This window comes from Canis aureus, chromosome 27, assembly GCF_053574225.1.
Source record: "Canis aureus isolate CA01 chromosome 27, VMU_Caureus_v.1.0, whole genome shotgun sequence".
NCBI lineage: Eukaryota > Metazoa > Chordata > Mammalia > Carnivora > Canidae > Canis > Canis aureus.
Genome location: NC_135637.1, coordinates 4,759,179 through 4,786,038, shown reverse-complemented (window position 1 = coordinate 4,786,038; position 26,860 = coordinate 4,759,179). Strand labels below are relative to the sequence as shown.

Below are 26,860 nucleotides of genomic sequence, written 5' to 3'. Positions count from 1 at the left end.
TCATACAGCCAGGCTGGCCCATAGACGCAGGTTCAATTGTCACCCTCCATGTGCTCATACTTCTGTGGCTGTTTAAATTCATTTCCATTTGGTGGGTCCCATTGAGGTGATAGAGATCATTGTGATGGTGACAACAAGATTTTTCAATTATCTGTCACAGCAAAGAAAGATGACATTCTTGGTTTAATAGTAATGTTTCATGTGTGGTTTTATTCCTAGTTTCTCAAAAACAAAAACCTCTGTAAGAGCACTTCTTCCAGAACTGTGTCTGGAGATGCTGTGTAGCTTCTCATTTCCTCTCTCAAAGTGTGTGACAAGTGCCAGGGTAAACATAGCTGAATATTTGGGTTTTACCTGCAAGATTTCTCAGAAGACACTATGCTTGTACCCCCTGACGTCATTAGAGGGGACAGAGAGCGTGGCTCTCCCTTGCTGTGTCTAACACCAGAGACTCCAGAGCAGTCCACAGGGACCTGCTTACAACACATTGCGGGACCTAGAATCTGTCCATGCAGCCTGGGAAGGTGGCTCTGAGAACACATTTGTTTGCCTTCCTGGGGATCTGATGAATTGGAATGTCTGCGGCCTGCTCATGTGCAGAGAGGGTGTTGGGGGTCCAGGTCCTGCAACATGGCCAAGAAGTTGCTGTGAGAACACACTGGCCCACATGCATTCCTCCTGTTTAGGGGACTCGTGTGGGTGAACCCCCTCACCCCCTCCTGCATCTGGGCTGTGGGCTCAGGCTTCTCCTTCCCCACCTGCATTCGATCGAGGCCCTAAAGTGTTTTCTAGCCCTTGGGGAGTGAGTTGACTGGTGGTGACTCAGATCTGGAAGAAGCAAAGCCCATTAAGTTGTCCATCCATAGGCCAAATTGCTCTGCACGACTCACTGTCCCTGGTCTGTGGCATTGGGGCCTCCTGGGCCCACGGTCCTCTGACCACTCTCTTACATCCTCTGAGTTGCCTCCTTTTGTTCCTGATTATGTCCTGATGAGCAGGGAAGAGGGCAGCTTTAGCCACAGTGAAAGCCTCAGGGTGTCCAGGCCAGGGTTGGAGGGACCTTGAGGTCTGGTGCAGGAGCAGACAGTGGCGATGGGAAGGGGCTTTGGCTGGATCTCTGGGGCAGACACAGCCGTAGGCCGCAGCAGGAAGCACAGCAGCCACCTTTGCAGGGATGGGCATTGGGAAGCTGGTCTCCTAGGCATGTGGCTCAGGGAGCATGGAGTGCTTTGGAGCCCAGGGTCAAGTGAGTCTGATCTGAGGCTGTGGCTCTTGGAGCCGAGGGAGCCACCATTTGGGGTTGTGCTGCTAGGTGAGCTCTGGCTTGTGTCACCATCCTCTGTGGCTTTGTATCCAGTTCATTTACCAAGTTCCTTTATGTTCTAGCTGCCATCAGGGATGATAGCCAGCTTATACACGAACTGTCAGATGACTCATCTTCATCTCTGGCACTTTAGATGTGTAAATCCGTGGGATCCTCAGGGAGGAGTCAGCCCCCGCCCCCCCCACCGCCCCATACACGCCCCAGGTCTTAAACCAGGCTCATATGGGTCCAAAGTCTTGATCCACCCTGGATGCTGCAGGCTAGACTAGGCGGCAGGGCTGGGCGGCGGGAGTGGGGATGGGGTGGGATGGGAGGGCAGGAGTTATGCATTAGCAGGAAAGAAGCCGGAGGGGTGGAGGAATCTGAGTGATTGGTGGGGCGCTTCGGGTTGAGTGTTCCAGCGTAAATCCAGGGGCTGACACCACAACCTCTGTGGGTGGTGATAACAGGGCATCTGGGGGTGGGGGAAAGGCAGCACTTGGTGACCAGCACCACACACACACACCGGGACAGCGGCTGCCTGACAGTCAGCTGTGCACCAGCTCTGGGACCCTCTCCAGCAGGAGCCGGGTCACCTCCCACCTCCAGGACCTGGACCAGCACTGACGCCTCTGCTCTGCCTTCCACGCAGCTCACGCATGAACACAAGATGGCGCTCTTGTCCATCACTTACATCGGCTGCTCCGTGTCTCTGGTCTGCCTGGTGCTCACGCTGGGCACCTTCGCCATGCTCTCGTGAGTCATCCTCTGCTCTCTCCTGTGTCTGTGTCCAGGGCGGTCTGGTGCCCTCGTGTAGACGTCAGTGCAACCCTGCCCCACTTTGATTTCCCGTTGGCATTTGTACTGGTGAGGCGGCGCGTGACTGCCCCTTTGAGAACCTGCACGTGGTGCATTACAGCTAGACAACTGTTCCAAAGTTACTTTCCATTTTGAGGTTTGGGGTGCAGGGAGGGGTTATGGGGTGCTGGAGAAGAGAGAAGAAAGAGGCAGGAGGGGCTGTGGCATTGGAGGGCACCCTGCTTTAGTTAAGCCGGAAAGTCTTGGAAGGGTCATTGGCCCACAGGCTTTCTGGCCCTTGGGCTGGCGAGAGCCAGAACTGACGACCCCCTTCCCCAAGGCATCAAAGCAGCAGCTCTGAGAGGGATCCCTGATATCAGCTGGAGAGGCAGGAAAGCCCTTTCTGAGGAGGCCCCCTGCCCCTCCCAGCTGAAGCCACATGTGGTCAGAGCTCAAGGGAGTCTGCGCAGCCCCCAGGGGGAGGGTGGCAGCTGAGTCCTCTGTGGCCCTTTCCAAACTGGGATGAAAAACAACTGAGCGCTGTCCGCCTGTGCAAAACAACTGTGAGGACATGCTGGCTGCTGCTTAGGACCATTGGCCTTACCTGGGATGGGGCCCCCTCCCTCTGAGGTTGCTTGGGCATTTCCTCTCCTCCCTCCTCAGTGGGGTGGTGATGCTCCAAGGGTTCCTCCTGGAGCTCAGAATCCCCTCCTCACCTGCTCTGGTTCCCTGAGGACACCTGGCACCTGTCCTGGCTATGACTACAGGGTCCCGGGGTCAGGGGCTATAGCATGATCAGTAAGGAGCCCTTGGTTCCCCTGAACTAAGGATAGGGGTGGCGGCATCTGAGCCAGACAGGAAAAGCCTGGACCAGCATTGAGCTGAGACTTTTGTTCTTTGGTTCCTCCACCCCTCAGCTTAGCTCAGGAAGTCTGCCACAGCCAGGCTGGCAGCTCTGAGGACAGGACACAGAATGGGCGGGGGTGGGGGTGGGGCAGGAGCAAGCGTTTAGAAGCAGGAGCACACACTTCCAGGCCAGCAGTGCTGAGGGAGACAAGGTGGAGCTCCTTCCCTGTCAGGAAGTCCTCTCCCAGGAAGGCCAGAGACTGGAGAGGACTGGGGTGCTTGTGAGCCAGATGGGCCAGTGTGAGCAGGAGCAAGCTGAGTCTGAGCAGAGGCTGGAAGGGGGAGGCAGGTGGCAGGCTGTGCTGAGCCAGCGCCTGTGGAAGGCACTAGATCCTTTCTAAGAGCAATAGGGAGCCATCGAGGTGTTAGAGCAGGGAGTAACAGCATCTGGGTGGGCTCTCTGGAGGCGGGGGGTGGGGGAGTGGTAGGGAGCAGCAGTAGCCGAGCTGGCGCTGGGCCTGGGCCTCACCCCTGCCTCTCTGCCCTCAGCTCTGTCAGCACCATCCGGAACCAGCGTTACCACATCCACGCCAACCTTTCCTTCGCGGTCCTAGTGGCCCAAATCCTCCTGCTGGTCAGCTTCAGCTTCAAGCCTGGCACGGTGAGTAAGCCCCTCTCCTTCCGCTGTCTGATGTCACCAGGGCTGGCACCTTCTGCTAGTTTCTTCAACTCAGAATTCAGACCTCATTCCCCAGATAGTGGGCAGTGGCTCATCCAGGAGAGGCACAAAACAAGCCTGCCTGAGTGGAGTTCTCTGCCCACCATCGCCTCAGTGGCAAAGATGCTGGTGCTCCTGCTGGTATGTCAGCTCACCCTATGGCACTGGTGGCATGAGGGCATGATGCAGAGAGCTGACACAGACCAGCCCTCCCATCCTGAAGAGAGGCCCACCGAGGCAGTACAGCCTTAGCGTCCTGCTTCTAGATGTGGGAGCTGGTGACAGAAGACTCTGGTAAAGGTCTGACCCCTTGCTCTTCATTGTGCACTGACCACAAACCCCCAGCCACCTCTGCTTCTGAGGGTGAGGCCGGGCACTGCCGGCAAGAGGAATGTGAAGACCCAGGCCTATCTTCCCCTTGTCCTTTGTGCTGGGGACCTAGGAAGTCTTAGACCCCCTGAAGATTAAGAGCTAAAAGTGAAATGACCCAGGCTTGGGGTGATGTGGGTGTTAATCCCAGCTGGTGGAAAGGAGAAGTGGACTCTTGCTTGCTCCCACCAGGAGAGAAGGAGAGGCCCTTCTGGGGAAGAGCAGTGTAGGTTAGTGGTCTTAAGATTCATGCAGGATTGGTTGACACAGGGTGAGCTCTTTATCCTACACTAGTGAGGGTCAGCAGAGCTTCCTGTTCTCTCTGCCTGTCCCAGGGCTGCTGCCAGGGAGAGCTCCACCCTACTGGGCTTCAGGGTCCTCCCTCGCAGGTTTAGGGGCCCAGAGGGGCCACTGAAAAGTCCCGCAGGTGCCATAGGGGGACCAGGCATGAACCAGCCTCATTCTCTGGAGGTGTCAACACTCAGGATTTTCTTAGAACACAGGTTTGGGTTTGTAGCTCTGGGTGGGGCCTGGAATTGCGAATTTTGATCAGGCGTCTAGTGACGCCAACGCTGCCTGTGCAAGCCCCCCACTCACCCCCCGGGAGGGGCGAGGCCACGGAAGGGAAGCAGGTCTGCGGGCTCCGGGCTCCTGTCACCCCTGGCCCGCCTGTCTGAAGCCCCGGGGGAGGGCTCCGAGGTCCTGCTGGAGGGACAGGCCTGTGGGATGAGCCCGCGGTGGACTGGGGGTGACCCCCGGGTCGGTCCCGGAGCGGTGGGTGGGTGAGCGACGCCCCCGGGAAGGGGCCATGGGGACGAGCACTGCACCTGTGACACCTGCCTCCTCTGTGCACACCTGGGGCGGATTGGGGACGTTCTGCCCTGTCTGGGAAGCCAGATGCCGGGGACACGATGCCTTCCCTAGAATGAGCTGATGTCGGTACCACCGTGACTGCAGAGCTTGGGGTGCCCGACAGATATCACACCCTCCCCGACTCTGTCTTTAATTCTTTTTATTTTCCCCTCTTTACTGTAATTTTTGAAGGTGATATTTAAACTTATTATTTTTCCTCCCTCTATCCCACCCCCTTCCCGGCCCCATATGGACATGGCCAGAGAGCCGCCAGACTGGGAGCAGGTCCAGCTTAGGGACCTGGGGCAGCTGCTGCCCCCACGTGTCCACAGAGCCCAGGCTCCGCCCATTCCCTCAAAGCCCACCCATTGGGCTGCTGTGCTCAGTGCCCAGCCCCAGCCAACCCGGCTGCAGAGGGCAGGGGCCTTTATGCTGACTGGCCAGGCCTCATTGCCCACGCTCTCCTGAGCCCATCAGTGTGTGGGAGTCACGTGCCCCGCCTGAACCGCGGGGACCCCTCCCCTCCCCTGGGGGTGGGGCAGGAGGACAGAGACCAGAGATGCCCCACACAGCCCACCCACCGCTCACCCACCGCTCACCCCAAGGGAGGTGTCCCCTCTGTGTCTTTGATCCCAGGTGCCCTGCCGGGTGATGGCCATGCTCCTGCACTACTTCTTCCTGAGTGCCTTTGCGTGGATGCTGGTGGAAGGGCTACATCTCTACAGCATGGTGATCAAGGTCTTTGGTTCAGAGAACAGCAAGCACCGCTACTACTATGGGATAGGATGGGGTAGGTGGGGGTGGGAGGGGGTAAGAGGGTGGGCGGGGATGGGCAGGGACGAGAGGGGGCAGGTGGTGGTAGAAGGGATGGGATGGGATGGGGCAGGTGGCTGATGGGAGGGGGCAGGTGAGGGTAGGGGGTATGGGATGGAGCAGGTGGGGGTGGGTGGGCGGAGTTGGGGATGAGAAGGGGCAGGTTGGGGGGTGGGAAGGGGCAGGTTATAGTAGGTTGGATATGATTTCACCTTCATATGACACACCTCCAGGAAATCCGATTCCCTTAGGCTTGAACTTCTCCATGCTCTGTTCCAAAAAAAGATCAGTTCCTGTGGAGAGTGCTTTGTGGTTCTCTGAGCTAATCTGTTTCCTCCATACCTGGGGAGAGTCCCTGAAGCACTGCTGTGGAGCTGGGGCAAGGACCATGGTCCTTTCTCTTGGACAGTACCCCAGCATTAGAGTGCGACACTGCGGGGGGCGGGCAGCCTCTGATACCAGCTTGCCTCTTGCAGCTCCCTACTTGACTCAGTGAACTCCCTTTTTGCCTACCCCGACCCAAGGAGTTCGTTTCCTGCCAGAGTCTGTATAGAATGGGCTGTGGAACTGACACCTGCCATGCTTGCATTTGCTAGAAAACGTTCATCCAGCATCAGGGACCTGAGGCTTATTCCTGCTTTTCTTCAAATGGGTTTAATTTTCACAGCCATCAGGCAGGAGCAGATAAACATGTTTATTTTGTGGTTTGAGCTGCTTGATGTAGTGTATTGGCAGTACGGTGGAGGTATGTTCTGTACCCTCATGGCTTCCGCAGCCATCTCCCCACTGCTGGGGCCATGCAGGGAGCTGCCCGTGGTGGCCAAGATGTCCCACACCCAGTCTGTGCACCCCTAGAGCCTGTGCCCACTCTGGGCTCTATTTGGTCTGCAGTATTGGAGAAAAAAACAAATTATTTTTACCAATATTTAAAATATTTGAGATTTTATATGCATTTTAGAGATCTTTTGAAAAGTGAGGCAATCTGGGAACCCTGAGTTTCCCATCCTATTTGACAGCACTGTCTGGGACTATATAGTTTCTCATACCAATGTAGTCACTGTGGGTGTGTGAGGAAGCAGCCCCTGATGCTGCTATAGGGTAGAGGGAGCCTGGCCAGGGTCCTAGCAGCTGGTCTGCACATCTGCTTCCCCATGCTGATGTCCTCAGGGCTTGTGAACTGCAACTCTCCTTCTGACTAGGGTGGAGTTAGTGCTGGGCCTAACAATCTGCAGGCAGTCAGGTCCTCTCAGCCTGCAGGTTCTAATGCAGAAGGAGCTAAGGAGCTAAGGCAGACCCAGGGCACAGGGAGACCATGCTGCAGGGAGCGCCTGGCACAGAGGCCTCTCCCTGCAGGGCCTGCCCTGGGCTTGAAACCCTCAGGGCTGTTTTGACGCTGAGTTGGGGGTTAGAGGCGTCAAATCAAGAATATACCTTGAGGTTTTGTTAGATGTCAGGCTGTAGGTTGGACTGGTAGGGTGAACGAACTATAATCTCTGTCCTCCAAGTGTCCCCATGGGAGAGGAGGGGAGATTGTGAGGGATGTTTGAGCCCGCACATCCGTACAGCAGTTGTGCATCTCTAACCAGCTCAGAAGTGAGGGAAATGTAACTGCTTTTCCTGTTACCACTTTCTTTGGTGAGCACACACTCATCTGGTGCACATACACAATTTCTAAATTATGCTTCACGCAGCCCACCTTTCCCTGAGTGGCCCTGGAGCTCTGGGGAGTTGGGCGGTGCTGAGCCCAAGTGCGCGGGTCAGGGCCACCAGGCAGTGCTCCTGTAATAAGCAGCACCCAGCTCTTGCTGCAAAGCCACAGGCCTTTACTTCCCATTTCCACTTTGTGTCCCCAGTGGCCATGGCAGTCCCGTGGTGGTGGAGGGGTCACTGCGTGGAGGTTGCAGGTTGCTGGGAAAGAGGAGAGTTCATGGAAGGACCCCACACTGGAAATGAAATAGCCTGTAGAGACACACGGCACTTCCTTCCATAACTATGGCCCAGAATGAGCCTGCAGGCCCCAACAGCCTCAGGGTGACATGTGTGAGCTTCCCACATGCCCAGAGAGGTACCTGGAAGCATGTTGCAGATAGCACCAGGGCCTCTGCCCTGGTAGAAGGGCAAGCCCCTTGTCTCCTGACTGCCTCTCTGCCCTTCTCTGGAGGCCTCTGCCCCGTGTCAGGTTTCATGTTCTGCATCCTGGGCTTTCTGCTCTGTGCTGGCTGGGAGCTCCCACGGCCCTCCCCAGCATCAGGAGGCCCATGCCAGGGAAGCACCACCATATTCCAAAGGGAGCGCGTCTTCAACTCTAAGAAGCTTACATCTAATGGGACAGGGCCAGACCGACCCGGAACCATCTGCAGAAGCATGTCATGTGCCTGCACAGCTGCTGGGATTCGAGGCTGCTGGGACTCGAGGCTGCTGGGACTCGAGTTTCCAGTGACAGTGACAGTGGAGGAGGGACTGAGTTGGTTAACAACAGTGCAGATAATTAGAGGGCCTGACCTGACATGTTGGAGCCTTGTTATTCACACGTGTGGTCGTAGCACAGGGGTCCTCACAACAGCATGGGGAGCACGATGCTCTTATGTCCATTTCCACGAGGAGACTATGGACCTTCATGGTAATGCATTTGAACTATTTAGAAAGATCCGGGGGGTGGCTGCTATGAGGCACCCAGGCAGAGTCAGGATTCCCATCCTTCCTCTGGGGCCTGTGGGCTCAGCACAGGCTCGGGGTACTCATGCATGGTTAGCACCCCCCGCTTCTGTCCTGGGAACAAGCATGATGCAGCCTGCTTATCAGGAGCCCTTCCTCTCGGCACCCTGGAGGAGCCAGCCTGCAGGTAGATGGATCCTTCGCTGCCCTTCCCCTACCCCCTTCATGGCTGGGGAGCTGGGGGGATGTGCTCTACTCCCTGTGGTCAGAGGCCCGAGGATGTGCTGCTTTCTCTGCAGCCACTGTGGGTCATTTGTGGAACCAGGCTTGGATTTGTAGGGGATGTGATTCGGAGTTCTGTGCTCCTGTGTGCATGTGAGTGAGTGTGCATGTGTGACCGTGAGTTAGCCTTGGTCTAGACCAAAGCTCCTGGAGGCTGGCTGCTCGGCACCTCCACACTTCCTGCTGGCTCTGCACATGCAGCAGCCATGAAGGACCAAGTGACCTGGGGAGTGAGGGGTTCCAGGCAAGCTGCCCTGATCTCCTGCTCTCTCTGCACAGGTTTTCCTTTCCTGGTCTGTGTCATTTCAGTATCATCCGCCATGAGCAGCTATGGAACCAGTATGAAGTAAGTGCAGGGATGTGGCCTTATGTGGCGGGAGCACCCCATGTACTTCTGGGGGCGGGTCTGGGTGTGCGGGGCTGCTCCCACCCCAGGCCTTGGCAGTAAGGAGGCCAAAGAGAGTGACCAGCAGCCTGGCTATGCCTTGGGCCTTCTCCCTGCCTGCAGAGGTTGCCAGAGGATGGGACCATTGGATCCTCCTCCAGGTAGAGGTCTGCAGGACAGTGAGGGAAGCACACTACTCTGGGTCTGTCACCTGTCTTCGGAAGCCTGGGTGGCTGCCCAGCTTGCAGAGGGCCACTCAGACACCTGTGTATTCCCTGGAGAAACCACTTTCTCAGAGCAGGCGCCAACAGATGCTGGCCCTTGCCTCGGGCGTTTTGTGTGTCATGGTCCTGGAGGTGCTGGAGAGAATGGGGGCAGGGAGGTACCTGGAACGTGCACCCCAAGAATGAGAGGCATGAGATCATCATGGATAGGATGCAGAGACCTATTGGGGTTGACAGTGTTACTCTGGCTGCTCAGACTGACCCCATGGTGGAAAGAGATACTGTCCCAGCAACCGTTCTGGGTGACTAGGGACCCCAGACAGAGGAACAGTGGGTGAACCTAATGCTCTGCTTCTGCCCACAGCTGTTGGCTGTCCATCAGCACCGGGGCTGTCTGGGCCTTTGTGGCCCCTGCCTTGTCCATCATTGTGGTAAGTCCCTGCCGGTGAGTGTGGAGGGGCTGGGCGTGTGGGCCCTATGACCACATCTACAGCCTGTTGCAGTGCCCCCTCCCCCAGACCCCAGAGGGCATGTGGGGAGGGCAGGTGCATGCAGACAGTCTGTTGGGGGGCAGTGTGTGCCCCCAGGGTCTTTCCCTCCTGGTACTCCTCACAGCCTGCAGTAGAGATGGTTATGCACGCCTGGGGGCCACCCTGCAGACTTCCCAAGACCCAGGGGACAGAGAGCATGACTTTAGGGCCCCATGAGCTCACAGGCAGGCCTGCCGCTGGCTGCTCTGCCCTGCCCAGTGTTTAAGGGGGGCTGCCACACAGGGTGGGGCTCCCGCTTCCAGCTAGAGGCTCCGTCTTCAGTTGGGGGAGTGGTGCTCCCGCCTTGGCGGGGGACGGGGTTCTAGCTATTGTTCCTGTTACATTTCCCATGAAAGCTCTGGGGTTAAATTTCATCATGTCTTTCTGTGTGTGTGTGTGTGTGTGTGTGTGTGTGTGTGTGTGTGTTTTATTGGAGTTCGATTTGCCAACATATGGCATAACACCCAGTGCTCATCCCGTCAAGTGCCCCCCTCAGTGCCTGTCATCATTTCTGATCAGCCTAGCTTGGAACATGGCCCAACATCGGCTCCTGGCTGCTGCTACAGGAGCAGAGTGCTCTGATTGGCCAGGCCTGGGTCGCAGCACTAGCCCTGGGGATGGAGTAGGGGGTTCATTTCCCCAGGAAACACGAGGACTCCAGGTCGGGGATGAAGTTCTGAGAAACTCCGGGTGCAGTTCCCGGAGGAGGGGCAGTGCCATGGGGCCCCTCTGCCCGCACCTGTGCCCCTATTTGGTCTGGGCGGGGGGCCCCACTTTTTCCTGACTCGGGGACATGGGGGCAGCGCCCAGGGGAGCTTCAGTGGTGCTGGGTCCTCTTGGCCAAGTCGGAGGAGAGTCCCACAGTGTCCTTGCGCTTTCCTGGGAAGTCAGCTCAGTGTACGACTGTCTCCCCGAAGTCATGCTTTTCCGTGAAGTGTCCCTGTCTGCCCTGGGAATGGGTGCCACAGATGGTACTGCGGAGGAGCCTAGGGCAGGGAGTGCAGAACCACCAAATCCTGGGCCTGGGGGTAGGGGCAGCAACATTAGTCAGGGTGTCCTCCTCCTCCTCCCCTTTCCCTCCCCCACCCCAGGGACACCAACCAGATTAAAGCCCCTATAAGTAGAAAAGGCTCCGTTCTGGGAAGTGCAGGGGTCAGGGACTCAGTGAAGTCAGCAGATATGTCTGGCTGGCTCCATGCCTCTTGTCTGGCTGCACCTGAGGCCGACTCTCCCTGTGGGGGTACAATGGAGTCCACACTCTACGTGTCCTTCAGGTGTGCAGTGTAGGGCAGGGACAAGGACGATTCCCAGCAGTCACAGCCGAAGTCCCAGGGCAGTTCTGATCTGCTACTGTGGGTCACATGTCTGTTCCAGAGCCTGTTACTGGGGATGGAGGTAGATGGTTGGCCAGGCCAAGATCACCTGACTGCCCAGGGGCCAGAGCCAGGGGGTCCCCAGGAAGCCGTGGGGAGCTGTGGGATGCTCTTGCACCCTGGTGAATACCTGGGTGTGTATCTAGCATGAACCTGATCAGGGACCAGGTGTTTCTGCCATCGCATCTGGGCATCTCTCCCCAGAGGTTCAGGGCACTGATATCAGGAAGGGGTGGCCTGCAAAAGGGCCTCCCTACATCTTTCCTACCCACCCAGTGCAAATCCATGGTGTATAATCTCCATAACCCCAGGTGGGACCTCAGAATACACACTCCACACACTGGGCCAGGACCCCAGATGCACTCTCTGTGTGCACCTCTGCCTCCAGACCCCAGGACAGGCTCTCTATGCGCACCCATCTCTGGACCCCAGGACAGGCCCTCCATGTGCACCCCTATCTTCAGACTCCTAGACAGGCTCTCCATGTGAACCCCTTCTGCTGGGACCCCAGGACGTGCCCTCCATGCACCCTGGGGCAGTCACCCGGGCCATGGCACTGCCTCTGAGCTGCTGCCTTTGAAGGGTGTGGAGTCCCACCTTGGCTGGGGGCCACTGATGCTGATGGGTAAGGGAAGGGACATTCCTCAGATCCTGTCCCTTCAGTGTACTCATTCATCACCTCCTGTCACCACCTGAAGACAGGTGACCACTGAGAACGGGCAGCAGGGACTTGGACTACTTCTCCCTGCACAGGTCCGGGTTTCATAAATTCCATACTCTTCCTCCTCTCACCCCTGTTCCTTTCGCCGGCTGTCATCTGAAAGCCCACCTGGCTTCATTCCAAGTTTGTTGGCACCGCCAAAGCCTTTGGCCCTGGTGATTAATTAGAAGTGGATGTGAAGGAAGGTGCTTGAGGACTTGTTTATTCCTTCCTAATTAAAATTTTGTGCAGACAGTGCCGCATGTTGGTGGGGCAGTGCCTTCTTGGTAAAGGCTTTCCAGAGGGACAGTGTGGGAGGAGAGGGACAGCAGGTGGTGCCAGCCCCACATACCAGCCCTGTTGTTCCATGGCATTGACTTGGCCCCTATGCCCACCTCCTACCAGGTGACACATGCTTTGGGTGTCCACAGGGATAAACAGGTGATGGAGGTGACTTCCTTCCCACATGCAGTCCCGAGATCCTCCCAGGTCCTCTGTGGCCGCAGTGCCTGAGTGTCTGTGCTACAGGAGAGGCGTTGGAAGGCCAGGCTGTGGTTTGAGCTCTGAGCCTTGTGGGCCAGCAGTGGCCCTGATGGAAGGGCTGGGTAACAGGGAGTTGGGGGCTGTGTGGACATTAGCCCATCGCCGTCCCAGTGGGATCTCCTTGCTGCCCTGGCTGTGCCCCAGGGGCTGGTCTGACAGACCTGGACCAGCCTCCTGCTCTCTGGCTTTGGGGAAGTTTGGCCTGTGAAGGTGTCAGCAGGAGATGAGAGGATGGAAGGGGAGTGAGGCCAGGTATTTCTCCTCAGGCTCCTCTGTGCAGGACCCTAGGTGGCAAAGGCTACTCCATCCTCTATGGCCACCCCCTGGTCACAGCCCCAGCCACCATGCTCCCCAGGTATCTCTGCAGGTGGAGGGGCACAGCAGTCTCTGCTGGTGTGGGTACTGACTCACACGTGCGTGTCCTGTCCCCATCCCCTCAGTCCCTCTGTGTCCTGGATGGGCAGCAGGTATTGCTGGGAGCATCTGTCCCAGGCAGCAGGCTGCAGTCCTCCCAGGGGTGGAGGGCCCTCCCAGGGGTGACTCACCACCCCGCCCACCAGCCCAAAGGCCTCTCTGCACAGGAGAGGCTGTAGGGACAGTGATACCAGAGGCCATTTGGTTGCCATCTCCCCAGAACCCTCTGTGGACATGTCTAGGAGCCTTTCCCCCAGGGAACAAGAAGGTTCTCAGGGGGCATGCCCTGAATAGATAGGTGAGGGGGGGGGGGTTAGCCGGTGGGAAGATGCTGCTGAGACCCAACATGTAGCGGTGAAGACCCTACCTCAGGCTGGGGTCCCGGAAAGAAGAGAGGGGTAGGTTTGAGGGCCATTTGGGAGAAAAAGGTGGTGAGATGACCATCCTGGTGCTGGATGTGGGGTTGAAGGAGAGAAGGAAAGTTCAGTTTATCTCCCAGCTTGCAGATGGAGGGGTGGCTCTGCCCACAGAGACTACCCACAGCTTCATTGTGTTTAAATTTAAATTCAGGGCTAGCATCACATGTCTGGAGATCTTGTGTAAAGATCTAGGTGTTTCTGGCTATGTCTGTGGTGAGACCAGAGTAACCAGTAACACCACCACTTGCCCTGTTCTGGGGCAGGTGGTGAGACCTGTGGGCAGGCAGCGTGGGTGCGACCAGCTCAGGGCCCCGTCACAGTGAGGTGAGGGGACATGAGGTTCCCAAGGCCAGGCCACTGCCCTCTGGGGACGGACCTGGCACATAAGAGCTTCCTCGGGGGAGAGGAGCATTGTATGGGCTCCCCTTCAGAAAGGGCCTAGAGGTCGGGGAGGGGACAGGATGTGGCCCAGAAGGCCCCTCCACGGCCAGAAAAAGGGGCCCCAAGTCTGCCCAGTGTTCAGTGAATGGCTTTCAGCCACAGGAGGGAATGCAGTGACTGGGTCTGAACCGGCAAGTCCAGGGCCGTCCCCTGTCCCCGGGGCTGTGGGAGGCACGGCCACAGTCACTTTATCACCAGCCATTTAGGGGATCACAGGGGCTTGGGTCAGAGATCCCGGGCTCCCACCACTTCCTGGGGTCTGGGTGGACAGTTCACCTGCTGCCCACACGCCCAAAGTAGTTCACGCCCAAAGGTAGAAGCAGGCTCAGAACAGACCCCCGGCCCTTGGATGACCAAAGTCCTCTGGGCAGAGCATGGACTTTGGGAGGGGGTGTGAAGGGACGTCACAGATGAGAGGGAAGACGGGAAGGGACAGAATGTGTGAGTCCACGTGCCTCGTGCTTTCTGTGTGACCTTCGGCCTCCTGATCCCGAGGCCCTGGGCGAGCACAGCCCCTGTCCTAGATGTTTTCGGGTGACCAGAGTGTTAACCTGACTTTGGGGACGCGCAGGCTGCCCTGCTTTGATCCTTGTCCAGCACCCAGCAGGGTGTGGGGTCCTGCACAGGGTCCTGGCACCATGTGTCGCCAGGCTCTCAGGAGCCCGTTCCCGTCCCTCAGAGGCTGTGAGCTCCTGGCCCGCCCAGCCCCACCTCTGGCTGTAACATCAACCCTGAAGGATAGCAGTCCTCAGACTTGTCACATAATGGAATTCCTGGTTCCCACCTGAGCCCCATCTCTGGAGGTTTTTGGTTTGATAGGACCTGGGCCTTTGTAAGCTCCCAGTGCTCCCCTGGGACATAGGGGAGCCCTGGAGCCCACGAGAGGGAGGCATGGCTGAAAGGGGTTCAGTGGTTTCCGAGCCAAGTGCAGGGGTGCACTAACTATGGCCCAGTGTGGCCCACTGCCCGCATTCCTAAACAGTGTCTGGGCCCCCAGCCACAACCAGGTCCTTGCACATGTCTGTGGTGGTTTTCATGCTACAGCAGCCGACTTGACTTGTAACTGGGACCATGTGGCACAAAGCTGAACGTACTACAGGGCCATCACAGAGGAAGCACGCGGCCTGAGGCGAGGGGCTGCAGCTGGGGTCCTGTGGACTCTGGCCGTACGCCAGCCTGGCCCGCGGGGCTCACCTCTGACCCCCACAGGGACTCTTGGTTGTGTCTGGGGTTGTCCACGTTTCCCAGACGCACCCTCATTTCCAAGTGAAGACCTGGGGTTTCAGAATCCCAGGTGTGGCTGGACCATGCCCCTGAAAGGTGCCTGTTTGTGTTGGGATTGGTGTTCCTGTGTGTTATGGTGAGGCTGGTCCTGCGAGGCCTCGTGCTGGTGAGGAAGTGCAGAAGTGAGCAGCAGCCCGCCTGTCAGCATGTGAACTCTTCCCACCACCCCCAACCCCCGTCGGGAAGGGAAGTGGCTGCCATTCCCTGGATGGCCCCCCCGATGCCCGAGTGTGGATTGCCCACGAGACCAGCAGGGATAGCTGTCGAGTCTGGACCCCCCCCCCCACTAGGGACCCTATGGTGACCCCAGGACTCTGCCTAAGTCCCCCAGGGGCTTGTTCTGTGCAGGCCCGACAGGGCAAGGGCCTCGGGTTCCCGGAAGAGAGAAACTCTGGAGTTTTGTAGCCTTCACCTCTGAGGAGAAGCCTTCTCCTCTCTGTAGAAGCATGTATGCAGCAGGGTTATGGTGCCGGCCACAGATGCCCAGATCCAGGGGTTCACAGGAACGGAAGCACAGCTGTGCAGGCACCCCGCTGTGTTTCCTGTATTTTTACATGTAATGCTTTCCCCGTGAGTCGTGGCATGCCTCCCAGTGGCTTCTCCCAAGGTCAAGCAGCAGGACCTGCTGCAAACCCCAGAGCCCTGCCCAGCCCTTCCCCCTCCTGTGGCCACATATCAAGTGCTTATCCTCTCCCCAACTTCTTTTCTGCTGGAACGTGGCCCTTGAATTATTCCTCTGGCATCTGTCAGCAGTGGCTTGCTGGCCGATATCAGGCAGGGGTGCCCGGCTGATGAAACAGCCAGTGTTCGTGGAGCACGGGCCTCCTGGGCTTCTCCCATGGGCGCCAGGCACCGGCCAGGATGGGTGGCCGGGGTAAGGGGACCGGCCCACTTCAGTTTTGGTTGTTCCTGAAACACTAGGGTTTTTTGGCTGGCAGCACAGCCTCCGCCTGAATGAGCTGTGGGGTCGGGGTTCTGCCCATGCGCCTCTTCTCCTGCTATCCAGGCAGGTAAGACTGTCCTCCCAAGCAAGGGAGCATACTCACCAGAGAGAAACACACGAGCCTGGTGGGGAGAGAGAGACAGAGGGATAAACCCCAGAGAAATCTTTATAGAAACAGCATGTGATGCTGAAAGGTGGCCGCCAGAAATGCCAGCAGCTTCACCACGTTTGCCATGCTCCCTGGCAGAAGCCAGGAGGTGACAGAGGGCTGGCAGCCCCAATTGCACCCCCACTTCTCCGCCGGGGGCAGCCCCATGGCCTCGTCTAGCAGCGGGGCCCGAGGTGAGGCCCTGGATCGTGTGGGTACTGGCTGACGGGGGACTAATGTGATTCTGGAATTCTAACACACATGCTTAGGAATTTGAAAGAAAAGCTTAAAGTACATGAACCTCTGCCCACCTCTCTTTCTCAGCCCCCCTGTCTGTACCGCCTCCAAAAGACACCCTTGCTGGTAATTGCTCCCGTATCCTCAGGGCTTTATGTCAGTAGAAGCAAATAGAAATACAAACACACCTGTCCAGGGCCTTTACCACAGGATGGCTACTGGACTCTGGCTTTATAGCGTGGGAAGAGTGGCCAGGGACACGGGCCCCTGCAAAGCGGGCAGGCCACGGTCACTCCCAAACCCACTGCCCGCTGTGGACAGTCACCTGATCTCCAGCCTTCTGTTGTTCCAAACAAAGCCTCAGCTTTGCCCAGTGTGAGGAACCTAGGATGTAAATCCCAGAGCGGAAGAGGCCAGGCCTGCAGGTGACAGGACCAAGATGAACCTCACCTTGAAATGCTTAGAAAGTCCTACAAGAATCATACGTGTAAAAACACAAACAGTTCAGAACTCTAGGCTTTACCCAAAGGCATAAAGTAAAGAAGCATTTATTTGAGAAAACAGCCAAGTCCCATGGTGTAACACAGGCTCCTGGTGGCCCCGCCCTCCGATCGCTGGGAGCCGCAGGTGTGCTGCGGAGTGTGAGTGCCCCGGCTCTGGCGCTCAGCGGTACTTAGCCTCCTGTGAGCGGCAGCAGTCTGGACGCAGTTTCCACCCCTGAAGCAGCCCCCGCACCTCTGGGCCCTGGCCCTGCCCACTCTTTCTCAGCGTAGCTGAGTGTGGTTTTCTTGTGGTTGGCGGGGGAGTGGAGTGGTGGAAGGCACTGTTGCTGGTGAACATTCACACCATTGACTTCTTTCACCTTCCGTGGCGCTGGGGGACTTCTGTGAGGATCCTCCTGTGCGGGGGGAGAGGAGGGCCAGTGATGTGCATCTGATGCCAGGAGCCGAGCTGCCAGGGGTTGAAGTGTCAGTGAAGACACGGAGCCAGGCTGCATGTGCTGCAGCACATGTTCTTTCCTGGTGGATTGCAGTAGTACAGGCTGGAGCTGAGCGGGGTGGGTGCCACCCCCCCAACCCTGGGTCCTCTGTCCATGACCTGCACAGAGTGGCGGGGGACGGGTGTCCAGGGCTGGGGAGGAGGGTGGCTGAGAAGAGTGCAGTGGAAGAGCTCTGAGTTCTGCTGGGGGGTGTCTCTGCAAGCTGTAGCGTGAGGTGGTGTCAGCAGTGGAGCCTCAGGCAGACCTCAGGCTTGGGCCCCCACAAGGAGGCCTCAGATGCAGGTGCCTGGGCTGGGCCTGCAGACCTGTGCTCATGGGCATGGCTGCCAGGGTGGGAGCCCCAAATCCCTGCCTGCAGACCCATACAGCCGGCCTTGTCCTTGCCTGTGGTCAGGCCTGAAAGTGCACATAGGATTTTGGCCTGGAGCTGGACTCCCCAATGACTTTGTCATTGACCTCCTGACTCGTCCAGAGAGAAGAGAGGGTCCTGGTCACAGCGCAGCCCTGAATCCAGCTGTAGCAGCAGCAGGAAATCCGGGCTCTCACCTCCTTCCCCTTGCTGCCTCCTGCCTTGCCAGGCTCAGGTCAGGGCCCCGGAGAGCTGCCCGCGGGACCGACAGGCTGTGCCGGAGCCTCTGCAGAGATCCCCCTCAACCCCGACACCCAGCCCCACTGACAACCCCCCCAGCCTCCTGCAGATTCCCAGCCAGCCAGAAGGCACCACTGGGCAGACGAGTCCCCGGTGCTGTGGCCTCTGTGGGTGAGACAGCCCCAGGCCTGGGTGGGCCGGGGAGTGAAAGCCACGTAGTATGCAGGGGTTTTTATGGATATGATTTCTTATCCTTTCAGATGATCTGTTCACACTGTGGGTGTTACTGCTGTCTCCCATCAGATGGGGAAGCAAATACACAAATGTGTTGTGTGGTGGCCCACCCAGTGAGCAGAGCTGAAATGAGGTCTGAACCCAGGCCTTTCCTCGCTGTGCTCCTGGGCGGGGGTGGGGGGTGGGGGGCAGGTGTGCTCCCAGACAGTGCAGCTGCTGCATATGGCCAGGGCAGGTAAATGCTCAGGGACCCAGGTGAGTCAGGTTTCTGCAGAAACACCACCTGCTGGCTCAGAGCTCTGGGCAGGGTGGGGGTGGGCGGATGGATAGCTGCCTGGTGGGATCAGGGTCTCTGCAGGTACAGCCCCGGCCCTCACTCTGAATCCTGTCGCTTCCCTCGTGCAGGTCAATGTCGGCATCCTTATTGCTGTGACCAGGGTCATTTCGCAGATCAGTGCTGACAACTACAAGATACATGGGGACCCCAGTGCCTTCAAGTAAGTTGGACTCTGGGCCTTTGCTGGTGGTCCTACCTGCAGAGCTGCTCAGTGTAGCAGGGGGTGGCTGCTGGGGAACCCAGGCTTGTGTTCTTGCTTGGCTGCTGTCTACCTCCTCTGACCAGGACCAGCCTTTACCAGCCTGGCTGACCCATGTGTAAAACAGGGCTCTGCTCCATCCCTGGGGTGAGAGGCTACTTGTAGAGGCGAAGGAGGAAGATTCTAGATTCCACCCTTCCTTAGCCCCTGCCACTAGCCCCCTCAGTGTCTTGCTCTCCTGTCTGTAAAGGGCTGTCATGCACAGGAATCTCCTCAGGGAAGAACTCCCTGAGGTGCCCCGGGGCTGGTCCTCCTGGGGAGGGGCTCCACCCGAGGGTCCCTGACCTCCTATCATGAGGGCTCCACTGACTGCAGGTGACAGAAGAGCCAACACAAACTAGCTGAAGAAAAGGGGGGACTGATGCACACAGGTAGTCCCAGGGTCCAGGAGGGAGTCTAGAATTGCTTAGGCCAGGGGGCCCGGCTCCTCCTGCATCCTGCATCCCTGTGTGCCCTGTCGGCTTCATGCTCACATGGACCTGCCTCCTGGTGACACGGGAACACCCTCCCTCCCACCTGTTTAGACAGAGGTCCGAGCCTGGAGGCTGGCGGCTCGCATCGGGTCCCGGGCCTACCCCTGCACCAGTCACGCAGAATGCAAGTGACCAGTTCACCAGCGCCTGAGTCCCACGGTCCATCCTGGCTCTGGGGTGCACTCAGCACCCCCAAAGCACAGGGCCAAGAAGGGGGGAGGTGGGTCCTCACAGGGCACCCGGAGGCTGTTGTGAACATTCAGGACAGGGACGCTCGTGGGCATGATAGCTGAGATGAGACCTTCCAGAATGGGGCGGGGGTGGGGGGAGGTATGTGGGATGTGGGAAGCCCAGCCTGCAGCTGAGGGACGGGAATGCACAGGGGACCTTTGCCCAGGAGCTGGGTGCGGGCAGAGAAGGGGCCTGAGTTGTGAGGACAGACTGGGGCACTGGGGGCACTGGTCCCACTGGGCTGAGATTTGGTCATGGATGGTCATTTCCATGTTACAGAATTTAAAATATTTAAAACGCTAGCAACTTTTCAATTTCCCAAGCCCTAACATAATTAAAGTTACTTTAGTCACACTGTGTCTCTTCTGATCTGAGAGCAAAAGCAGTAAATATGTCAGCAGCAAATCGATAAGACAATTACTCTGTAATCCATTCCAAACACTGTGCATGCCCAGGGCTCTGTCCATCACTCATTCACTTGCCCATTTATTTCTTCATTCAGGGGTCACTTTCTGAGAGCGTGTTGGGCCCTGGTGCGTTGCTGTGCTCTGGGGTTACAGAGATGAAGCCCCAGTCCAGCCGTTGGGGACCTCTTGGTCTAGTGAGGGAGGCAGATGTGCAGCCGGTGTTCCCAGTGACAAGCACAGTTCACAGCTGTCTGCAGGCTTTCCTGTGAAGCCCAGGCACAGAATCCCCAGTGTACAAAGCCGAGCTGTTTCAGAAGTCAGGATAGACTGTGCCACATGTCAGAAATGGCAATGACCTCATGGTCATTGCATCATTCATTCAGCAAAGGTTCACTGGGAGCTGACTGGGTGTTGACCCTGCCCTGGGCTTGCAGAGAGACCACAGTAGGGACCATGTTCATGGAACCCACATTCTGAGAAGGAATCTATGAGGCTGATTCTGGGCCTGCCTCCTACCCTTATGTGTCCACTGCACTGAAGTCTTGCTCTGCTGTCCTTCATGGGTGTCTGGGATCAGCATTTCGATCCACTAGTGCTGCTGGCTGGATCAGGGTGATGAGCTAAGGGTGCCCAGTGGGTGTGACGGCTGCTGGGTGCCCAGGGCCAGCTGCCAGAGGGCAGAAGCACGGCTGCTGCTGGCTTGGCAGGGGCCGCGTTTCAGGTCCTGAGTGCTTAACTCCTTTCTCAAGGTTACCTGCAAGTGGAGCCCAGGTCTGGCCCCCTGCAGGACTGTGTCTGCTCTCATCCAGGGGCCTTGCAGAGGCCGATCCACCCCCACTTGCCTGGCCCCCAGAATGGCCATCTCCACTTCTCTTTCAGGTTGACAGCAAAAGCTGTGGCCGTGCTGCTGCCCATCCTGGGAACCTCGTGGGTCTTTGGTGTGCTTGCCGTCAACAGCCAGGCCTTGGCCTTCCAGTACGTGTTTGCTATACTCAACTCTTTACAGGTGAGAGTTTGTGGGACTGTCAGCTTTATGAACGGATGTGTATAGAGCAGGTTGCCACTGGGGCAGGAGGGAGATCCTCTCTTCTCTGTTCTTGCCACATATCTGTGAGCCCACAGCATGGGCATGCCTGGGGCCGATGGGTCTCCGCACAGGGCCTATAGCACCATCCCCATGTCCACAGCAGGGCTGCCTCATCGTGCTGACCAGTACCCCTGGGAGGCACACCTAGGCCTTAATTAAAGGGAAGACAATCAACGTGCATGCAGCTCCAGAAAGGGAGCCCAGCATAGAGAGGTGGTGATAGTGTGGACCTCAGGTCTGGATTCATGTGTGTCTCCTGCATGGAGGGGTGGGGAAGTCAGCAGCCCGGAAACCAGAGACTTGGGGTGCTCAGAGCCTGTGTCCCTAGACCCACAACCCCCAGAAGAAAGGTGGAAGTGAGCACCTGCCACCACCCACAGTCCACACAGCTGAGTCTAAGGCTGAATCCTGGAGAGCGCAAGCACAGCCCACCCAGCCCTCAGCGTGCGTGGTCCTTGCTGCATCTGCATCTTTCTGACTAGGGACTGCATCTTACGGAAGTGTGTTGGGCTTGTAATTTGTTAACAAGCTCCATGCATTGTCTCCCTCTGGCTGTTTATAAAAAAATCTGATCAGTTGTCCTGGCTGCAGCCCTGCCCTGCACACCCTGGGTCCTGGGGCACCTCAGTTATCCTCCTGTGTCCTAGCTTCTCCTCCATAAAATGCAAACAATAACAGGACCACTTCAGGGGCTGCTTCAGCCCTAAATGAGACAACCCATGTGAGGTGTTGCCTGGTGCTGGACACACTGCAGCTGTCTCCAATTTTGGGGAGACATTCTCATGCCCATCTCATTGTTACCATCATGCTGTCTGAGATGAAGACATCAGGGCTCAGTTTAGTTGATTGTCCAATGTCCTCACCTTTGTTCATTCCCAGCATTTTATCATTATCTGGTCTGTCCTGCCTGGGAATCCACCTTTCTTTATACCTTTCCCCAAACAGCAGAGCAGTCACAGTGGTGCCTGCTTCTAAGCTAGATTTCAGGGTGGGATCCAGGACGCCCCTCCATCCTCAGAGGCTCCAGACCACGGGATTGGCACACAGCTCACTCGCAGGCTCCCCAGCAGTGCGCCACACCAGTGCCACTCCCAGAACCCATGTAGCCTTGGGAAGAAGCCCCTGAAAGTGCTGTGACAAAATGCGAGGGCCCTAATCCTGTGTTCTCCTTCTTCCCCAGGGGTTTTTCATCTTCCTTTTCCATTGTTTTCTGAATTCAGAGGTATGTTTGTTCTATTTCTTGAAAACATGAAGATGGTTTTTCATTTCTGGAAGGGCATAGAGAGCAGAAACAGTCTTGCCCCATTAGGCTGGTGTCTGGGAACATAATCCTGGATAGGCTTTGGTAGTGGTGACTAGTTGTGTGCAGTGGGGCTGCTTTCTGTCAGCCCTTCTCCTGCATCCTGGTTGCTCAGCAACATCCAGGCCTCCTCCCCCTCCCCCGCCTCCAGCATCATACAGGCCCTGCTGGCTCTGTGGAGGACAGGGGAGTTGGAGACAGTGGGGAGGGGGGGCAGCTGAACTGCAGAATCTACACCTGCTTGCTTGCTGTCTGGCATATCAGGGAGAGTAAGATGTAGATGTCCTCTCAACAGTCCCAAAGGCATGAGGAAGCTGGCTGGGGTGTAAGAAGGAGGTCTCCTGACTGTAGGGTTTAGGGGGGACTGTGTCACATGTCCTTCACGGGCATTGGGGCAGTGGAAGTGGGCTCATTCTCAAGTGCAGTCTGGGTGTTGCACCGGCTGTGCACATGGCCATGGGGAGGGTAGAGGCTGCTCCAGATCCTATTTCTCAAGACCCATACTGATGCTTACATTGTGGCTTGATGTATGAGACCCCACCAGGCTCAGTCATGGGAGGTACCTCTGGAGTGGTGAGTGGGAACAGGAGAGAGGTACCACCCCATCTGTGCTGTTTCTCTAGAGGGTCTGTTGGTACAGGGATGTAGGTCAGGCAGGGAGGGAAGGGATGCTGGGGAGACAGGGTGAGTCACTGAGGATGATGATGACCAGGGATGGAGGGGGTCACATGATTGCCAAGCCAGGGAGAAGCCCCCAGGCCCAAAACTATGGTCTGTAAGGTAGGAAGGAGACGTGGCCTTGAGCTGTGCATGGCCCCGTGTTTGCATTAGTTGACTTTCTTCTCCATTGTTTCTGTGGCTGGTCGGTCCAGTTCCCTCCCCATTCCTTGTTGAGCATGTCTGGTACCCTGTCCAGAACTGTGATGAGGCCAGCAGGGACCACACCAGATCCAGCTTTCTCCCTGTGCAGGCCCTGATACAGGGGTGGGACAAAGTCTGCACCTGCCGAATGAGGCAGAGTCCGGATAGGATGCTTCCAAATCCTGCCCATACCCTGTGGTTGGTATTCTGGGACTTTATTTCAACACAAAACCTAGAGACCTTTGAGGATGACCTCTTATTGGTGCTCTTTCCACCACTGAAATTTCTTCTAACGAGTCCTCTGTTCTGCCTTCAAAGGTGAGGGCTGCCTTCAAACATAAAACCAAGGTATGGACCCTCACGAGTAGCTCTTCCCGCAACACTAACGTGAAGCCCTTCAGCTCCGACATTGTGAGTACCAGGCAGTGTCTTGTCTGCGTCCCCTCTTCTTGCTTTGACCCTGACCCTTACAGACCCATAGACTCCTATCTTCTATCCTTGTTACCTGGAAAGCCAGAGTGGCTTCCAGCTTTGCTGAGGTGCACTAGGCCTGTGCCCTCCTAGGCTTTCTAAACCCAGAGCTTCCAGTGGGCTCTCCTTCCTTCCCTGAGCCTGTCCTGGGTAGGGCCATGTCGTACAGGGGATTGCCCAGGCCGGGGTTGTGGAGGTGTGGCTTGGGTGCCAGTGGCTCTTGCTCAGCCTTTTCATACCTGACATGGCCTGCAGGCTGCGTGTGCTCTGGGGTGACATTATGCCCTTTGGCCCTATAAACAGCAGGGTCCTCTGTCCTGGTGGTATCACACCACCTTTTGCCCATTTCCCAGGGTCATGTTCCCAGGTCCATGTTGATTTAGGAGGATGGAAGGAAGCATCAGTTGACCAGGAGGCAGACCCTGGACATGCTGCTGGTGCCTGGGGAGGCTGAGAGTCACCAGGACAGCCCAGCCTTCAGGAAGCTTCTCCCTGAGAGGACTCTCTTATCCCCTGAGATCTGGACTCTTGGTACTCAGGGATCTCAACAAGCCTGTCATCTCAACACCAGGCTTGATTCACCTTCCCCCTGTGGGAAATGCAGAGGCAGGCAGGGCCCCCAGTTGCCTGGGGCAGATGATGGTGTTTCCATAACACTGCTGCCTGCTACCTGAGCCCAGGGCCTGGCTCTGGGGTGCTGTCCTCAGGAAGAACTCCCCAGGCAGCGTGCAGTAATGGTGCCCCCCATGTGGTGTGGTGCTGCTGCCACCATCCACACTGTTCAGTTTGTTCACGCACGTGTGGCTCTCCCACCTCCTGCTGGCGGGTACACCATGGGAACAAGAGTCTGGTTGGCTTTGTTCATTCCTGTGACCCCAGAGCCTACATTAGCAGTGGGGTGTGGTTGGTAAACACAGAGTGAGTGCAGGCACAGATGGGGAGGGGTGCGAACGAATGCACTTGTGCCAGAACAGGTGTGCACAGCAGCCCCTGGAAGCCATGAGAAGTCGGTGCAGAAGGTAGAGAGCTCCATGCCCCCTGCAGTTCCTCGGGGAGCAGGGGGGTCCTGATGGCCAGCGGGGGTGGGGGGAGCCCCTGCAGCTCTCTGGCCCAGCACTTCTATACTCACTGGGATCTGGTGTCCCATCTGGGGATAGTGTCTTCCCAGCTCACTCCTTTGTGGTTTACAGATAAACGGGACCCGGCCAGGCACAGTGTCCACCAAGCTCAGCCCCTGGGACAGGGGCAGCCATTCTGCCCACCGCATGGACCTGTCTACCGTGTGAGCCAGGAGGTCTCTGATGGGCCATTTTGCTGCTCAGAACACACCCCTCAAACTGACCACAAGATACACTCTGCCTTCACCATGGGACCCTCTGCTCGCTGCTGTCTGGACACGGTGTCCTGGCCCCCATGATGGTCACCCTCGCCTCTGACACTCCCTGTGTGATGGAGCCCCCTGCTGGGCCCAAAGCCTGATATAAGGTAGTGGGTGGCCCTCCCGGTTCTGATCCTCCTGTGGCCAAGTGACTGTGCCCCGGGCACTCCCGCCCCTGTGGGCACACAGGACCCTGGGCTGCAGCACCAGCAGGGCAAGTGGGCCTGGGTGCCGTGATGGGGCCTTAGGACCAAGGGGCAAGGTCCTGAGGGCATGAAGGCCCCCAGGCACCCCCAGAGGGTCAGGCAGAGGCAGACAGGGGCATGTGAGAAGCATGAGGAATGTCCTCAACCTGCTGAATCAGCCACAACCAGCTCTGAGAGGCCAGCGCCCACTGAAGAGGGGCCCTGGCAGGCTGGTGCCCTGCAGGCCACTCTGGCGTTCTGGCCTCTGCTGTGTGGAGTCTTTGGGCTGGGGGCCCTGGCCGCAGGGGAATGCCTCTTCTGGGTGAAGAGCCAGGTGGGGCCACTGGGGAGAGCTTCTCAGCCCTCCTTCAGTTCTCCCCACACTCCAGGCCCTGCTATGAGCTCCTGAGCTTTCTCTCATGCCCCGGCCTCCAGAGTTGGCTGCTGCCCTGCCACTGGGCTTCCACGGCCTCGCTTCCCAGAGCTGCTTCTTGGTCACTTATAGACACCTGCTGTGTTTCTGATGGGTAGATGCCAGTGGTATGTGTGCCATGTGGCCGCAGGGGCCTGGGGGGGTGGTGGCTTGATGCAGGGGCCTGGGAACGGATCGCCACTGGTTTGTGGACTGAGACTCGGCCCTGTAGGAAATGGAGTGACTGTTACCACTGCGTGTGTGGGCAGGGTCCTTGGGACACCGGAGCCTGTGACCCTATATGTGACCCCCAATGCCATTGAATATCTGTGAAAGCTCAGAACAGGGCATCCATCCATCGGTGTATGAGCCATGTAGGTCAGATGTTCAGACCCGGAGCCGATACTGGAAAACCTTCCTATAAACTGTGACCGTGGTGGTACCAAGCCCTGCCCACCCCACATACCTGCCGGAACTTGGGGGCCTTCCAAACAGTGCACCCCGATCATGATGGGTGCCACAGTCAGGCATAGGCGTGCCCTGCGTGGGGGAGGTCGACCCAGAGCCCCATGTGGATCAGGTGGATCTTTGTTCTATCCCAGTGAGGCCCGGCGTGCAGCTGACTCAACAGGGGGGACAGGGCAGGCACCTTGTGGCCCCCGGGGCGGGCTGGGGGCTAGAGCGCTGCCGAGACCCCTCGTAGTGAAGAGCCCAGGTGTGCCCAGCCCCTGCCCAGGCTTCTCGGGATTCCAGAAACCAGATCACTTGTAACTGGGCGTTTGGATCCTTGTCGTGCCCGGGAGCACTTAGAAGTGAGAACACTGTATTCCTGAGATCTACACTTGCACCTTTGTCTCTTTCATTTCTGGTGAAGCAAATCAAGTAAGGAAGTGTCTTTACTTTAGCTGGAATTCTTTGTTTTACACTCTGCATATTCGCGCTACATAGCTAATATATCAAGAGAAAGAAGGAATAACTTTTTATTTCTAATGAAGGAAAGCAGTGCACTTTATTTATAAGATGAAGATTTTGGCTTCTGCAGTGCTTTATTATCTACATGCAATTTGGCCAAAGATAAGAAATTGGAAAGAATCATGTGTTTAGAGTAGTTCACAGCACAGTAAAGATGATGAATGCCACTAAGCAGTGAAAAATATGCTGTAAAAAAAAAAAAAAAGAAAAGAAAAATATGCTGTGATTTTGTATGAAATAAACTCTCAATGTCCTTAAGATAAACTGTGGCCCTAAAGTCTGTTGCTTATGGGATGTGAACGGGACTAAGTCTCATGACAAAAACCTGTACAGAAACACACATGGAGGAAATCCTGCCCTGGGACTCACTTGGCAGACATTTATTCA

General features: G+C 57.1%; 1 protein-coding gene across 3 annotated transcripts in view; it reads left to right on the top strand.

Annotated features, from left to right (window-relative positions):
• ADGRD1 (adhesion G protein-coupled receptor D1) overlaps positions 1-26,657 on the top strand; it is a 122,710-nt gene extending 96,053 nt beyond the window's left edge. For all 3 annotated transcript variants that reach the window (XM_077875205.1, XM_077875202.1, XM_077875203.1), the window contains 10 exons: positions 1,956-2,059; positions 3,497-3,608; positions 5,523-5,676; positions 8,916-8,982; positions 9,610-9,676; positions 18,506-18,597; positions 20,687-20,813; positions 22,075-22,116; positions 23,374-23,466; positions 24,717-26,657. In XM_077875205.1, the coding sequence (XP_077731331.1) occupies positions 1,956-2,059; positions 3,497-3,608; positions 5,523-5,676; positions 8,916-8,982; positions 9,610-9,676; positions 18,506-18,597; positions 20,687-20,813; positions 22,075-22,116; positions 23,374-23,466; positions 24,717-24,812 (954 nt within the window). In that variant the 3' untranslated portion in view covers positions 24,813-26,657. The remainder of the gene's footprint in view (positions 1-1,955; positions 2,060-3,496; positions 3,609-5,522; positions 5,677-8,915; positions 8,983-9,609; positions 9,677-18,505; positions 18,598-20,686; positions 20,814-22,074; positions 22,117-23,373; positions 23,467-24,716) is intronic.
• Positions 26,658-26,860: the final 203 nt, after the last annotated feature.